Source organism: Pinus tabuliformis, chromosome Q (genome assembly GCF_031772625.1).
Source record: "Pinus tabuliformis cultivar Carrire ecotype Pingquan chromosome Q, CPIR1, whole genome shotgun sequence".
In the NCBI taxonomy this organism is placed as follows: domain Eukaryota; kingdom Viridiplantae; phylum Streptophyta; class Pinopsida; order Pinales; family Pinaceae; genus Pinus; species Pinus tabuliformis.
In genome coordinates this window covers 1,087,113,392-1,087,131,852 of record NC_142296.1, presented here as the reverse complement: position 1 = coordinate 1,087,131,852, position 18,461 = coordinate 1,087,113,392, and the positions used below count along the sequence as shown (strand labels likewise).

Below are 18,461 nucleotides of genomic sequence, written 5' to 3'. Positions count from 1 at the left end.
CAGAAACTTGAGGAATGTCCATTGCACCTAACTACAACATAATCGAGGATATGAAGAAATCATGTGAAAATATTTCAATCTTTGACCTCACAAGAATAGCAAGCCAACGGGAACTGCTTGTCTGAGCCCTTGATCAGGCCTCACCAGGTAATAATGCTTCTTCTTCCCAGAAGGTATTTGGTAAGTCTTATGTTCCCCTAGAGTCAGTCGTTAATGCCACAACATTAGAAGATAATACTATTTTCCCTTTGTTTATATTGAATTTTGATATTTTCAATTACAATGTTCACAATTGTTTAGTGGATTCTGGTGCATCTATAAATGCAATGCCATTATCTATTGTAAAAAAAATAAATGACAAATGGGATAAAATCGGTGCACAAATTATTCAGTTGGATAGATCTCTGGTCCAGGCTATTAGTGAACTTAGAGATGTTTTTATCAGATTATCTAAAGACGGTTGACTTCATCAATGTATAGATATCATAATTGTGGGCATACCAGAAGCATATGGTTTACTCCTTAGTAGACACTAGTCAAGCAAATTACAAGGGTATTTTGCAACCAACTGGTGACATTTGTGGCTTCTATATATGGGTAAAAACAATCATATCTAGGTAGATTTAGAACCTTACATGAAATACATTGTTAAATCCTTCGAAGGGAAAAATGACCTAGGTGCTTTCGCAGATTTAAATTTTGGTAATTTCTTTTTGGGAACTAAACTTGTGTGCTATCTCGCACAACAATCACTGATTTCATGATATAAATAGCTAGAGCTCCTTCCTTGATCTCTAGTTGGTGCAAATGATTTGTGTAATATACATGTACATAGTATTACTAGTGATAATAGTAGTAATCGTACAAGAAATAGCTTACTAGCTTTTAAAATTTTGGACTCTTTACCTTGATGGTTCTAAGATGCGGGACGGTTCTGGAGTCTGTTGTGTCCTTAAAGACCTGCATAACAAGAAACATGTATTTTCATGCCATTTGGAGTTTGACTACAGAATATGAAGAACTCGTACTTGGATTAAAGAAATCTACATAATTAAAGGTAGAGTTTCTGAAGGTAATCAGTGACTCAAAAGTAGTCACTTGTCAGGTACAAGATACTATACATTGTGTTTCACCTCATACAAAAAATTACCAGTAGGAGGTATGGAATTTGATAAATCATTTTAAAGGTTTCAATATTGTTTCTATTCTAAGAGTTAGAAACACAGCAGAAGATGCATTAGCAAATGCTGTTGCTAGGATGTCGCCATTGAAAAATTGTTTTTCTATTGAAATTATATATAAACCATCTTTACCCAAAAATGTCACTAATTTACTTATTTTCAATGATGACCAGCAGATACTACACTTCATGGCAAATAATGACATATTCAAAGACACCGTCATAGAGGAGGATGCACGCTAGCAAGCTCTGCAATAAGCATCTCAAGAACCGAAAGGAAACATTATGCCAAATCGTGTCATGTCCCTACAGAAACTATATGACTTGCAGAACCACTTTAGTGGGCCAACAAACATAAAGACTCAAAGTTAAAAGTTGGCATATGAACAAGTCAATTTGGGAACCCGACAAGATTTGAAGTATGTCAACCTTGGTACATGTTGTTCCTTGTAGGAATGACAATAATTTATTCAAGCAGTATCGGGGTGTGTTCACTTGGACATATGATGATTTAAATACTTATGATGACTACATCATCCATCACATGATTCCTATCAAAGAAGGGGTGAAACTGTTCTAGCAAAAGCTACAAAAAGTTCATTCGACACTAGAGCCCCTTATTCAAAAGGAATTGAGAAATCTATTATATGCCTAGATGATTTTCAAAGTTAGACATTCCACGTGGGTTTCCAACTTGGTCCCCGTTGTTGAGCGATAAAAAGGTGTCTTTTTAACTCCTAATTACCTTCACATTAATTGTCAACCCAGGGACGAATTTTTGTTTCAAGAGTGTACTCAGTCTGAGGCGGTTATTCACTCAAGAGTAATGTTTTGCAGTATAATGCTTAAAATGCAAAAGTAAATGAATGCTTGAAAAAAGAAATCAACATAAACTCAAATGATCTGAAATCCAACTATTCACTCAGCAAACATCAATCGAGGATACAGTAGCAATAACTCATTCCTCTAGAGATTGATACAATTGAAAAGGCACTCAAAAGAAAGATCATCAAACTGAGAACTAGACAGCATATGTCAATGTTCACTACAGTCCCAGACCTTCTGCACACCAAAGCAAAGATAATGCAAATAACAAGAAATGGAACAGCATCTAGGAAATGTAACGACAACTAATTCTTATAAACAACACCACCTTAATCTACAAAAATAAATGCAACAATCATGTCCTACAGAAATCAAATAGAAATCTTCTATCTTGAAGGATGAATCGAATAGCACACGGAAATAAAACAGCATTGATTAATGATGAAATACGGAACAACGCTTGAAATCCAAACAGAAATACACAGCAACGTAACACACAGCACACCTTAATGGTAATCTGATCTTGGTAATCCACTTATCATTCTTAGTTATAAAGAATACGATTGTATTTTATAATAGAACAGCAACATCAATAGATTCAACAATCGCAAGGAAATATAATCTCTAAGATGAATTCAGCAATATCAATTAAAGAGTGTTACAACACGGTTACGCTGTAATTGAATAGCAATAACATTCTGTAAGGATCAACAACGTTATATCAATGATTAAAAGAACAGCAATGCGTTGCAAATTCGATATGATATTTTTGTCTCAGAGAATGAGATTACTCTAGATCAAACGTAACAGAGCTATGATGTAAAATAATAGAACATACCAGATTACCAAATAAAGATGATAATGAAAACCACACATGAACTAAAGATATAATATATAGCAGCAGCACAATCCACCAGAGGCTGGGCCCTTAGCCATCAGCGGATGCTGCTGGGCTACTTCAGATGAGAAGAATGAACAGCAACTCCCAAATCAGGTATTAATCATTAAACTGTGAAATCATTACAACAGTTGAAGCTCTGAGAATTACAACATGCAACAATCCCTTCTTCCTCCTATCCTATCATGAATAATCCATCATCATTCTTGAATCTCTAATTTTGAATCCTTAATTCTCCATCATTTTTCCATCCCCATCTCTGATCGTTGTTTTCATTTAAATAGAGAGAGATCAGAGAGAAGATACAACAAAGATAATTACAACATGATTTCTATTACAAAATTGGATTTTTCCAACCAATTGATCAACAAGAAAATATATTTCCATTCATCTTTCAACAAGAGCAAGGTGAATTTGGCTTTGCAGCTGAGATTTGGAGAAACGGCCACACAGCAAATCTGATAAAATTGTGCTCAAAGAACCCTGCGTTTCTCTCAACACAAGTCGAATTTGGGCAAACCATTTTTCAGTAAAGTTAATTTGGTCCATTTTGGACAAAACCCATGTTCCGGATTTTCCAGATTCTTCCTCATTTGCCCAGAATCTCAACCGCAAAACTGTCACTTCTTATTCCAACGAATTGCTGAGTTCGCACTTTTAATGATCAAATCTTCAATCTGGAAATTGTATTGGAGGCTAAAAATGGTGAACAATGTTACAACCAATTTATTAAGACTATCATTGATAAAATCATGCATAATCATCAAATTATTAGAAATAAAGGAGAATAAATAACATTTGTGCATAAGAGCATAGATCATCATAAAATGGATTTATATAATAAATTATAATAAATGACATGATGAAGAATAGTAGAAATGGGTGGAATAAGCATTCAAAAGTAATAATAATAATTGCATATTAACGGCCCAACATACCCCCACACTCAATATGTTGCATGTCCTCATGCAACAAAAACTGAATATATTGCATGTCTTCATGCAACCCAAAGACAAAACCCATGTATTAACCAAGCAATAAAAATTTGTTCATCCCAGCTCATGAAATGGATAAAACAAATGAATTTTTCGTTAATTAGTGAATATTCAATTTTAACAATCTTGATGAAGGCATAACAATTTTTACATTGACGTTCAAGTTATGTGCATATGAAATTGCAACAAAATATGATATAAGTGACAGCAACCTTCATTAACCATTTTCCTAAAAACTACAAACCAGATTTTGTTGGCACGTGGCAAGTAGATTTCTACTATATCAATGCTTCTATGATCCAAAAATCAGATCGTTTTGATGCACGGATCATGAGATATAAACAAAATGGCTGTAGGTGATAGTGCATGATTTCCGAAATTTTATGAACCAATATTACTTGAAATTGTCTGGGTAGGTGTATTTTAATGATACATCTGTGTTATCCAGAAATCACAAGCATTGAGTTCATAGTTTTAAAAATATTATCGAAATCAATTTCTACACTGAAATTGTGTGCCTTAAATGAGAAAGAAAGTAGAAAACATCCATCATGCGTAGCAATTCCTCCCCCTCTCTGAAGAATTAGCATGCCCTCATGCGATGCTAGAAAACAAATAGAGGTGGTTGCTAGCAGCGGTTGAATTCTATGCTTGGTGTAAAACAACATGGAATAAAGGAGGTGTTGAGAATGAATAAGAATATCAATGGATGATAAAGAATATGAATGACATGGTCATAAAAAAGAAATTAATGAAAGCAACACTCCCCCAAACTGAAAAATGATATGCTGCTGAAAAATGGGTAGTGGTAAGAATGTGGAATGAAGGATGATAAATAATGCTCAAAATGGATTTTCATGAAATTCTCCTGAATTCGTAATAAATCAGAAAATTATGCTATTTTACCTCAAGTTTTACCTCCAAAAGAAAAATGTGGAATGACATATATGGACTGGCATTTGTTGAAGTTGATGTAGACAGATTTGGTGCTGAAAGTGATGCAAAAGGTGGAATTCAAGCAAGCACATCATGTCTGAAGAATTGTTCACGTTCACGCATTGCTCGAGCCTCTTCTGTTAGTTGCAATAGTGTGGTCATGCTGTGAATATATTTCTGCCCATACTTGTTGTTCTCCTGTAAACAAATCTCTATTTTGCATACAATGTTCTTGAATCCATAGTGTTAGTTTTGAATAGCAACAGATAAGATGTATGAAAAAAAATTCAATCAGGAAAACTTTTGTATACATGCAATACTAATATTTTGTCAAATCAACAAGTTATGGCAGAGTGCAATAATCATATCGCATGCTATCCCATAATTCATACATTCCCCCCTCCAATTGGAAAATGGATTCCATGACCATAAAGCATATGAAAGGTGTTGTGCTGATGGCAAGGCAAGAGAATGAACAATATAGCAGTAAATGAAGCAGAGTACACATATCAATGATAGGACAGTGAGAGTTATGGTTATAATGAGAGCAGAGTGTGTAAAGATAGTTATGAATAAGAGATAGGACGCTTTGGATTGATGATAAGTTATGAAAAAGAGAAAAATGATAGCAATATGCCAAAAAGATGCTTTAGTGATGGTATTCTAGTTGAAAATGATGCGATTGATCATAAAACAATTTCTCATGAGTACCGGTTCAAAATAGGGAAAAAAATTAAGGAAATAACTTCTCTAATAAAAAGAAAAATAAGAAAAGGGTATTATAGTAATAATTGACGATAAGATATAACTTCAATACCATAAGCAGAGCCTCTGCTGCCAACAGACGTCCATAGCCTCGGCATGGTTGCTTTTTAACCCATATGAGCTAGGATCCTCAATTTATAAATGGCGGGTTCTGATGTTGTTCTACAAAGAGATCAGTATGCTGGCGTGGTAACCAGATAACCACACTGCCATGTTGGCATTATGATTCTGGTATGGCTTTATGTTACAGGTGTTGTACTTGATGGAAACTCACTCAAGTGGCAATGCTCTGTTCAGGCTCTCAAAATGTTGAAATTAAGAGGCACGCAGGTGAATGGTTCAAAAAGTGCGGACCCGCAGGTACGCCAGCCAGGAAGTGCGTTCATACCCACAGGTTACCCGTTCATGAGGTGTGGACCCCCAGTTCACTCACTTCAATGCAGAGAAGTGCGCTCACGTGGGGTTTCTTATGTTTGGCCCATGGTATTTAGCCCGCCGTTCTTGATTCTATGGTTTTGGCCCGTGGTATAGGATCTAATTTAGCCCCAGTTTTATCCCTTGTATTGGTTATTGATAGTTTTGTCCCATGGTGTGAATAAGGGCTTGACTATAAATAGGGAAGGAGATCACTTGGCTAAGGTATCTTTGCAAATTGAATATCTTAAGATCTGGAATATTGGTTTATCGGTTTAAAAGGCTTGATCTATATAAAAGTGAAGTTAGAAGTAAATCTATGAAGTGTGATCTCTCGGGCGCATGATCAGATCTGGGCATCTAACTGTCAGTAGCTCTTCGGAGGTTTGTTAATTCGGTTCAAATCAAAGGTCCACAGGTATTTCACGGTTCAGGTGCGGAGGACCGCAGCTCGGTGAAAGGTGCAGTGCGGTGGTACGCGGCCCACAGAAAGACACAGTGCGTGGGATCACAACGCGATCGAAGGCGCAGTGCAGACATGCAGTAAAGGTACGCGGCATAACAGAGGGTATAGTGCGGAGGTGCGCAGCGAGCCAGAAGAAGAAGTGCGGAGCAAGGTCATAGATACGCGGCGCGATAGAAGGAGAAGCTGCGGATATACATAGAAGTACGCGGCGCGATAGAAGAAGTAGGTGTGTTGGCACAGCAAAGGTTCGTAGTAAGGTGAAAGGCGAGTTTCGGGGATACGCAGCAAAGCAGACGGAGCTCTGCGTGGATACGCAGGAAAACAGAAGGCGGGGTGCGGAGTCACACAGTCCAGATAAGGAAAAACTGCGGATCTGTCTTGAAACATTTGTTGGTTATCTTTTATCTCTTGCTGCAGAGTTCTGGGTGTATATTTCTGGTACTATCTTTCTGTTTACAGCATTCTGAGAAGTTGGGTGATTCTTGGTTGATTATATAAGGAGTTTGGGTAACTTGCATGTACTTGATGATTAATTGATATTCTTGGATCGAGTTTGAAAATTTATGAAAATTGGTCCTTGAAAGAAAAGAAGTAGGGGGTTGTAGCACCCTTCCAGGAGAGACTGGAAAATGAGAGAGAGTTGTAGCTCTCTGCAGGCTGCAGCCTGCGTATTGGTAAAGGACTGCACCAATACAAAATCATTGTAAAAGGAGTTTCTAATTGAAAGAAGATAGAGACATATTGCAGCAAGTGGTTTTCACCCACATTGGGTTTCCACCTTATATCTGGTGTTCTTTGGTATGACTATCTGTTTTTCTTGTTCATGCTCATTATTTTATGATACTGACATACAAAGTAATGATCAATATTTGAAGAATATAAATAAGGAAGACATATTGAAAAGAATTAGATAATACTGATTCACCCCCCCTCTCAGTATTATTTCCAACATGCCATTCACTAGGATGTAGCAAAAGTGATCAAGCTGGCTCGTGATGAGACCTCCTGTTCCAAGGATAATTTGGCTATCCAATGGATCATAACCCTGGTGTGGTGGCCATAATGGGAATGTCACTCTATTACAGCCTTATGAACATGGTAGGCTGGCTCGTAATGAGACCCCCTATCCTCCATCTGCGAACAAAATTTTGTTGTTATTACACATTTATATGATAAAAAGAGAGAGGCTCAGTACTCCTTAAGAGTAAGGATGGTGGAAGAAGTTGAACATGTCAATAGAAAAAAATATACCCATAATCTCATTTATTACAGACAGAGAAGATTATAACCAAGAAGGGTGGAACCAGCATGGTATTAAGATGATCAATCAATACCATGTACAGTAGAAAACAATGCAGTAAAGTAGCATATAAATAATTGTGTCCGTTTTGAAAAGAATCTATCATCAAGGAGTTGTCCTGTTAAAGATCATAATGTGAATGATATTAACTCGCTTCAATAGAATCCATAATTCTCGTCCTCATAAAAATAGTGTACTTCATGCCATAAAAGGGAATCAGTAAAATGTGGTTGAGATGAATTAGGAATAATCCCACAAGATGAAGAAAGGGTTGCTCTTGAAAATACTCCTAAAGTGTTGCTTCTTTGAAGGAACAACAAAAACACTCAAAAAAAGTGTTGTTCCTTGCAGGGAACAGCAAAGGAAATGCACACCAAAAAAAAGCAAAAATACCCACGAAAAGTGTTGTTCCATATAGGGAACAGCAAAAAATGCATGTGAAAAAAGTGTTGTTCCTTAAAAGGAACAAAAAAATGTGAAAATGTTGTTCCTTTGAAAAGGAATAGCAAAAATGTGAAAGTGTTGTTCCTTCGGAAAGGAACAGCAAAAATGTGAAAGTGCAGAAGTAATGTTCCATTCGGAAAGGAACAGCAAAACGTGAAAGTGCAGAAGTGTTGTTCCATTCGAAAAGGAACAGCAAAACGTGAAAGTGCAGAAGTGTTGTTCCATTCGGAAAAGAACAACAAAACGTGAAAGTGTAGAAGTGTTGTTCCATTCGAAAAGGAACAGCAAAAAGTGAAAGTGCAGAAGTGTTGTTCCATTCGAAAAGGAACAGCAAAACGTGAAAGTGCAGAAATGTTGTTCCATTCGAAAAGGAACAACAAACGTAAAAAAGGAACAGCAAAATTAACTGTGGAAAAGGAACAACAAAATGACTCGTGGGAAAGGAACAACTCACACAAAAGTTGATGTTCTTTTGAAAAAGGAATGGTGAAATTAAAATGTTGTCCCTTTGAAAAAGGGACAGCAGAAACGACAAAAGTGCACACAAATGTTGTCACTTCAGAAAAGGAACAGCAAAATGCACAAGCATAAAATACAAGCACGCAAAGAATGAATTAGTTGTTCACTGTATTGATGCTGAGGATGGGTTACAATTTGAATGAAGCAACACCTGAAATACAAAATATAAGAGAGATCAGAAAAGAAACAACATTTTATTTAAAAACAGTATGTAAATAACTAAATTAAGTTACAACAGCTATGATGTTATGTCAAAAAAATGATCTCTTCGAAAAATATTTTGGCAGCAAAGACATGACTTGAATCTTTAAATGGAAATCAATTCTTCATTTCTTCTATTATGAATCCGTTGGGTAATGAGATGGATGAAATTCCCTTGTTTCATTAAAATTTCTTTCAAGAATCACTCGTCCATAAATTGACCTCCTTTTTCTCCTAGGACTTGCAAAAAACGAGTATCTACCTGCAATAAAATATTAAATCATGGAGAAAAACAGGTGCGCGGGCTCCCCTAATCCAAGAATTATGCAAAAAACTAACAAGTAGTTACTCTGTAGAACAAATCCATTGAGAAAATAACAAAGTAAAATTTATTTGTCACCTGCGGGAGAGCAGTGGCCAATCATGCTAACCTGCAGTGTTTTAATTACAACTTCTTTATTTTTCATCGAAATTGAGTGATTCCAAAGCCAAATGAGAGATAATTCAAAGTTTTATATTTAATAGCAATAGGTTTTAAAAATTCAATGCTATGATATGTCAAATTTGCTTAAAACAACCTGCATAATAGAGTCATTTTCGATTTTCCAGCTTAGACCAACAATTGATATTTCAAACATAAATTTTTCGTTTGATAACGGATTGAACCGATTCAAATTGGAGATTAAATTAGATTCATTTATTTATCTCCAATAGAAATAGGTTTTGAAGACAAGAAGAATTGATAGGTCAAATACTCTAAGGAACAGCCGGAAAAACAAAGTTTTAAGGGTGTTGATTTACGATAGACAGTCAGTATTTTGATCATAACTTCCCCATACGATATCGAAAATGAGTGATTCTAATTGCATTGTAAACTAGATTCATAGGGGAATCTACCATAGAAACAGGTTTTTAAAATATGGTCATTTAGGCCTCCAAAAACTGACTGTCCCAACTCTATTCCTGAGCTGCCTGCTAGACATCCAGACAATGTTTTGGTTCTAACTTTTTCGTTTCAAATCCAAATTGAGTGATTAAAATTGGGTTGGAAATTAGATATCAAGGGCTACTTAGGATAGAAACAGGTTTTAAAAATATTCGCTTTTGGTCCCTCAAAACATGACTGTCCCGACTGTTTTTCCAGAAAGTTCATCAAGCCCGCAAGCCAAAAAAATGATATTCAAGCATTTTTTTCAAATTGGTGATAAAAATGAAAATGAGTGTTTTTATAACTTATTATTTCCATTATGATTCATCTACATATACAAATTATTTAAAAAAATTATCACCGATGTTGATTTCGATAGCGTGTTGCAACAAAAACAACTAGTTTTACAAAAAAACAAAATGCATTTATTTATTTCCTTATTTATTTTATTTTCTACACTAACCTATTTTTATTTGAAAAATGAATATGACTACGTATATGAGTACTTCCAATGAAACCATTTGAGAAATAGGGCTTCATGTATCCACATACCCAAATTTGAAAAATGCATATTAATGAACATTAGGGTATGAGAAGCCAACTTCCCTTGAAAAGATGGTGCCAAAAATTGTTGAAGCATAGAGTGATGTTGCAAACAAATGATGGAGTGAAACCAATCTTCAAAATATTCTTTAGTTTCTTGATTTCCCATAGCCATCATACCATGAAGTTCTTGAGCTTTTAAAATGACTTGTTGATGCATACTAAAAGAAACTTCATTTTTTCCCATAACTTCAACAATTTTTGAATTTGAAACATTCTGAATCTCATTGTAAGTTTTCTCCATTGGCGCATGTGAGATAGAATGGGTGGGAAGGGTGGGTAAATTTTGCAGTTCAACATTGTAAGCATGTTGTACTGGTTTATTGTGGTGAGGATGTGGAATTAGTTGAGTAGGAAATTGTGTATAGAATGGAGCATTTTGATGATGTGGTTGATTGGGTTGTGTGAATGGTTTTTATGGGCAAGTAAGATGTTGTGGAAGAGCTGGTGAAGAATATGGAGAATATGTTTGTGCTACAAGATGAGGGAGAGTAGTCATGCAATCATAAGGTGAACCATGCCAAATTTGTAGATAAGATTGATGGTGGTTATATTGAAATTGACATGGCTTCCCTAACACATTAGTATTCCATAATGGATTATGCAAGTAAGAGAATAAAGAGGAAGTGTTTTGAACCATACCTATTGACCTTGTTGCAGCTTCCCCATCTCTTTGATATGCCACTTCCAAATTAGATAAGGAGGAACAACCATCTATGGTATGCTCCTTTTGGTCATGAGTGAAAAACACTTCATCAAATTCTTGATTTTTATGAACCTGCAAAGCATTCAATTTTGAACTTAGAGAGCTAATAAAATCAACTTTAAAATTTTCAAATAAAGCATTGATTTCAAGTCTTATGTCTCTTGTTCTTATAGCAGATTTGGAAAAGAAGGAACAAACATCTCTAGGATTCTTACCAGCTTTGGAGATTCCTCTTAAATACCTTATGCACAATTCACAAACATCATCATATGATAACTGAAAAACATCACCTTTTCCTATCAGATTTAAGAGTTCTAAAAATTCATCTTTGATTCCTTTAAGTAGGAGTGTTTTTAAGATCTCTTTTTCCAAATGCTTATGTTTTAATTTTTGAAGGTTGTATTAAAATCGATCTACATAGTCCTCCAAGCTTTCATCTTCCCATTATATCATATTGAAAATATCTTCATTGGATTTGCAATAGTCTTAGTACTTCTTCAAGAATATGTTCTTCATGTCCTCCCATGTTTGGATGCAGTTTCCACCTAGGCTCATGAACCATCGGAGAGCTACTCCTTTTAGAGTAAGAGGAAACACTTTCAACCTTTGATCATTAGTGTAATAATCATATTCTCTACAAATTATTTCAAACTCAAATAAGAATGTATCTGGATCTTCATTTTTCAAGCCATGAAAATTTGGTAGAGAAGATGGGGGAATTATGTGCATTTGTGTTACTCCTCCTAGATCTTTGATAGGAAATTCAAAAGTAGAAATGTGAGTCATTTCTTACCATAATAAAATATGTTCTTCATGTGTTTCTTCAAGGCTCCTTCTTCAAATGTTCCTATCAATCAGTTAGTGAAATGGGTGGTGCTTACATCACCACTTGAGTGAGATCATAAGATTTGTTTTTCAAAATTTCTATTTTTTTATTTTTATTTTTATTTTTATTATTAATTTTTTTTTTTTAGTCATTCACACAAAAATTCAAACATTTACCCTAAGTTCGTTAACAATTCTGTTGGAAAGCAGGCGGGGGAGCAGGGATTCTACATGCTCCGTACGCAGGTTCTTACCTTCCATTTTTAATACCGAATTCTTTCCTAACAGGCACTCATCAGATGCACACTACTCTTTAAAGATAGCTACACTCTCCCCAGCAACGGCGCCAAAATGTTGAGCGATAAAAAGGTGTCTTTTAACTCCGAATTACCTTCACATTAATTGTCAACCCAGGGACGACTTTTTGTTTCAAGAGTGTACTCAGTCTGAGGTGACTATTTACTCAAGAGTAATGTTTTGCAGTATAGTGCTTAAAATGCAAAAGTAAATGAATGCTTGAAAAAAAAATCAACATAAACTCAAATGCTCTAAAATCCAACTATTCACTCAACAAACATCAATCAAGGATACAGTAGCAATAACTCATTCCTCTAGCGATTGATACAATTGGAACGGCACTCAAAAGAAAGATCATCAAACTAGGAACTAGACAACATATGTCAATGTTCACTACAGTCTCAGACCTTCTGCACACCAAAGCAAAGATAATGCAAATAACAAGAAATGGAACAGCAGCTAGGAAATGTAACGACAACTAATTCTTATAAACAACACCACCTTAATCTACAAAAATAAATGCAACAATCATGTCCTACAGAAATCAAATAGCAATCTTCTATCTTGAAGGATGAATCGAATAGCACACAGAAATAGAACAGCATTGATTAATGATGAAATACGGAATAGCGCTTGAAAGCCAAACAGAAATACACAGCAACGTAACACACAGCACACCTTAATGGTAATTTGATCTTGGTAATCCACTTATCAGTCTTAGTTATAAAGAATACGATTGTATTTTATAATAGAACAGCAACGTCAATAGATTCAACGCTCGCAAGGAAATATAATCTCTAAGATGAATTCAATAATACCAATTAAAGAGTGTTACAACATAGTTACGCTATAATTGAATAGAAATAACATTTTGTAAGGATCAGCAACGTTATATCAATGATTAAAAGAACAGCAATGCGTTGCAAATTCGATATGATATTTCTGTCTCAGAGAATGAGATTACTCGATAGATCAAACGTAACAGAGCTGTGATGTAAAATAATAGAACATACCAGATTACCAAATAAAGCTGATAATGAAAACCACGCATGAACTAAAGATATAATATACAGCAGCAGCACAATCCACCGGAGTTTGGGCCCTTAGCTGTCAGTGGATGCTGTTGGGCTACTTCAGATGAGAAGAATGAACAGCAACTCCCAAATCAGGTATTAATCATTAAACTGTGAAATAATTACAACAGCTGAAGCTCTGAGAATTAAAAAATGCAACAATCCCTTCTTCCTCCTATCCTATCATAAATAATCCATCATCATTCTTGAATCTTTAATTCTGAATCCTTAATTCTCCATCATTTTTCCATCCCCATCTCTGATCTCTGTTTTCATTTAAATAGAGAGAGATCAGAGAGAAGTTACAACAAAGATAATTACAACATGATTTCTATTACAAAATTAGATTGTTTCCAACCAATTGATCAACAAGAAAATATATTTCCATTCATCTTTCAACAAGAGCAAGGTGAATTTGGCTTTGCAGCTGAGATTTGGGAAAACGGCCACACAGCAAATCTAAGAAAATCGTGCTCAAAGAACCCTACGTTTCTCTCAACACAAGTCGAATTTGGGAAAACCGTTCTTTACTAAAGTTAATTTGGTCCATTCTGGACAAAACCCATGTTCCGGATTTTCCAGATTCTTCTTCATTTCCCAGAATATCAACCGCAAAACTGTCACTTCTTATTCCAGCGAATTGCTGAGTTGGCACTTTTAATGATCAAATCTTCAATCTGGAAATTGTATTGGAGGCTAAAAATGGTGAACAATGTTACAACCAATTTATTAAAACTATCATTGATAAAATCATGCATAATCATCAATTTATTAGAAATAAAGGAGAATAAATAACATTTGTTCATAAGAGCATAAATCATCATAAAATGGATTTATGTAATAAATTATAATAAATGACATGATGAAGAATAGTAGAAATGGGTGGAATAAGCATTCAAAAGTGATAATAATAATGGCATATTAATGGCCCAACACCAGTCATAAAGAAGTCTAGAGAAATACACCTATCTATTGATTTTTGAAATCTTAAGCAGGATTATGACAAAGATAACTATCAAGTGCCATCCATGGAGAAGGTACTCCAAATAGTGTATGGGTCTGAAATGTTTTCACTACTAGATGGATTTTTAGATTATAATCAAGTGTTAGTAGCAGAAATGGATAGATTGAAAACTACATTCCAAACTAAATGGAGAACATTTGTGTTCAAATGAATGTTTTTTGGGTTGGTCAATGTTGGTGCAACCTTTTAAAGAGCGATGGGCATCACCTTTCATGGCCTTATAGTTCAGATCGTTGTTGTCTACTTGGATGATGTCACAATATTTTCTAATAGAAGGTCAGATTATATATGTCATCTAAAACAAATATTCGAGTGATGTCAGAAGTATGGGATTTCTTTGAATCCCAAGAAGAGTGTCCTTGGTGTTTTCGAAGGGATCCAACTTGGGCACATCATAGCAAAGATTTGTATCAAGATTGACCCCAAGAGAGTTAAAGCTATGAAACAGATCTTGTTCCCAGTGAATAATAAAGCCATTCAATCTTTCTTAGGGAAAATCAATTTCCTCAGAAAATTCTTCTCTAATTACGCATAGATCGTCAAACCTATAGAGGAGATGGTTAACAAAGATGTAATATATAAGTGGGACAAATGGGAGAAAGACACTTTTTCTCGGATTAAACAAGTTATTGTCGATGCACCTACACTTTTCAATTCAGATTATGGTAAGGATTTCCTGCTTTATACATTTGCTTCAAATATATCGATTGTTGTTGTATTAACTCGGAAGGAAAATGAAGGAAATGAGTGGCCTATCTCTTTTATGAGTGCTAATCTATAGGGACTAGAATTAAACTACCCTTCCATTGATAAACAAGCATATGCAATATATAAGGCAGTGAATTATTTCATGCCCTACTTATTGAAAGCTCACACCACTATATTTGTACCTCACCCAGCAATAAGAACATTGTTGGTGCAACAACAACTAGGTGAGAAAAGAGCTAACTATGTGACTTGCCTTCAAGAATAGGATCTGGAATTCAAAACAATTCATAATATAAAGGGTCATAACCTATGCAGACTAGAAGCTGAAGAAAAAGATGCCCCCAAACAAGATCTCTCAGGGTGGGAGAAGGAAATAGAAATGTACAATATTGATCTTATTTCTTAGTCCACGTCCACAACACCTTGGTATGCAAAGTTAGGAAAGTTCTTAGAACATGGAACCTTGCCCTCACACTTATCAAGTAAGAAGAAAAGGGAAATCTACCTAAAGGCTCTATCATATCAACTAGTCCATGGAGTTATTTTATGGAAGCATCACAATGAAGTTTTGTTAAGGTGCCTCAAGCCACAAGACATGGAGAATGTTCTAAAGGATCTACATGATGGGCTGGTGGGTGGCCACTATGTGGGTGACACCACAACTCACAAATTTATGAGGGTTTTTTATTATTGGCCCACTCTTTTTAGATATTCTCACGCCTATGTTCACAAGTCTCAAGCTTGTTAGTAATGTGTTGGTCGTGATCGAAGGTCAGCCACCACACTGCTCCTAGTAGCAGTCAAAGAACCATTTCAACAGTGGGGCCTTGATGTTATCAGAGAGATTCTTCCAAACTCATCAAAACAACACTGGTATATCCTCACAGCTACAAATTATTTCACCTGTTGGTCAGAAGAAGTTCCACCCAAACAAGTAAATGACCAGGAAGTCATTCACTTTATGCAACATAACATCATCACCAAGTTTGGTGTTCCTAAATTGCTTATCTTTGATAATGAAACATACTTTTCATCATTAAAACTTTATGATTTTGCATTGGAAAATTGGATTGTTCTCAAGCATGCATCTAATTATTATCCCCAGGGAAATGGTATAGTTGAATCCACGAATAAAAATCTTATCTTCATTATTAAGAAGACTATCTTCTCTGAAAAGAAGAGTTGGCATATTGATTTGACTAATGCACTATGGGACGACCATGTTACTCCCAAGCCTTCCCTGAAGACCTTGCCATACTTTCTGTTGTATGGTAAAGAATTTATATTGCCTCTAAATCTATATCTCTCAACCTTGAAACTCTCTCAAGATTCACAAGGTAAACCTTCCTTACTTGTTCAGAATAGGATAGACACTTTACTAAAACTCAAGGAAGAGTGACTCAAATCCAAGGACTGATTTCCCGTTCATCAAAATTGTATAAAATATTGATTTGATAGAAATTCCGCAGGGACAGAGAGATTTGATGTGGGGAACCTAGTTATGAGATGGGATAAACCCCATGAGAATAAAGGTAAACATACAAAGTTTTTTCCATTGTGGATTGTGCCATTCACATTTGAAGAGAAACACAATCTCAATGCTTTCAAGCTCAAATCTTTGGATAGGAGGATTGACCCCCTACCTGTAAATGGTCGATATCTAAAACATTATTTTTAGTAGCAGCTACAAGTTGCATTTCCTCTACATGTTTTTTTTTTTTTTTCTTTTCTCTTGTTTGAGTCAGTTGTGTGCCCCTTGTCCAGTCAAGTCGTATCGCGTCTTAGTGTTGGCCATTGTACATAAATAATACATGTGTGTAAAATGCATAGCCAAAATACTTTGTAGTGTAATCAAAGAGAAGTGTGACAACTACAACACTTGGCTTTCTGATTATTCTCTTTCTTTGCTTGGGAAAGTGTTGTAGGTTAAAGTAATTCCAGATGGGAAATAGGATTTGTCCAATAGGAGAACCTTGAGGGAACCTACTAGATTTGTGCTTATGCTAACACCTAAACTGCTCAATTTGGCCTATGTCTACTTATGTATTAACACTTTTCCAATCTAGTAGAAAATGGATAAGGGGAAAATCTAAAGTGAGCAACCCTAAATCATAGATCTTAAAATAATTCTCTAAAGGGGAAACCTCCTCTTCTCTCAATAAGTTGTGAGCCCTCTTCCACCCATTAAAAAGTAATAAGTGCTAATGCACAGCTCTTCTAAATAAATAAATAAAGGGTGAAAGAAGAGAAAGGCTTCCTGCGCAGGGAGGTAAAAAGATTGACTTCATCGGGGTATTGTTCAGGCTTGTTGGTAGTGAAGCAACACTTACGCTCCTGAAGTGATTATGTCGGGGTACTTTATGAGCCCCAAATTTGGTAACATTTTGGGCTCATTTGGCCTAATTATCCTTGTTCAATCCTTCATTTTTCATAACTTATGCATTATTTTTTAGTATGTTTATGTCATTTGTATGAATAAGGGTAGTCACTCTTCCTAGGTGGCTAACACGTGCTCATTTCAGGTTTTTTGACACATGTTGGAGCAAAACCGAGCAGTTATGGGCTAGGAGACAGCCAAGATTGGGTTGAGGATTTGTAGGGGGGTTGTCTATGGCATTAAATAGCCTCCCTGGGGATCTTCACCCCCAACTCGGAGCTCCAAAGGCCACCAAAACCGGATCTAGAAGGCAGCCAAACAAATTTTTGGGAGTTGTTCACTCACAGTTTGGGCAGCCAAGTCCCATAGATTTAGGAGGCCAGCTAGGGCCTCGTGGTGTATAAATGTTAAGGCCTCAGCCTTCGTGAGGGACTTTTGGAAACTCTTGCATACTTTGCACTATAGTGCTGCTAGCTCCATTTTGTTCTCTTGTAGCCATTGTTGGCATAACTCTTGACTTATGATTATTTTTTGATAATGAGAAGTAGTCAGATTTGATATCAGCTCTGATTTTTCTATAGGAGCCATAGCTCTCGGGGTTGGGCCCAACCTAAGAGCCTAGGGCCTCCTTCTTTCTATTGTTATCTTTTCTTTATGCATCGTGATTTTCCTTTTATGCATTTGAAACGTGTTTCTGTTGAGCAAGATTTAGTTGTGTTGGTTAAATAGGTCACTGTTGATAAATAGAATTGCTTCAGATGTGTAGAGTAGATTGGTAGGATAATAACAGATAAAGCACCAAGAAAAAAAGGGTTGAAAACACTCTCAGTTCCACCTCTCCCTTATTGGATTAGGGGCTGGAATTGCAGAAACAGTGCTGCCCAACAAAAACACTAGTTTGCTTGGCCATGCAATCTTTGGTGTAATGTTTTCATTTGTAGAAGTTAGTCATGCGTTTAGATCTTTTGGAATGTTTC

General features: G+C 35.8%; 1 protein-coding gene across 1 annotated transcript in view; it reads right to left on the bottom strand.

Annotated features, from left to right (window-relative positions):
- Positions 1-2,649: 2,649 nt before the first annotated feature.
- Positions 2,650-18,461, bottom strand: part of LOC149223303 (uncharacterized) — a 40,676-nt gene continuing 24,864 nt past the window's right edge. The window contains exon 6 of the mRNA XM_089387861.1: positions 2,650-2,703. Coding sequence (XP_089243987.1) covers positions 2,650-2,703 — 54 coding nt within the window. The remainder of the gene's footprint in view (positions 2,704-18,461) is intronic.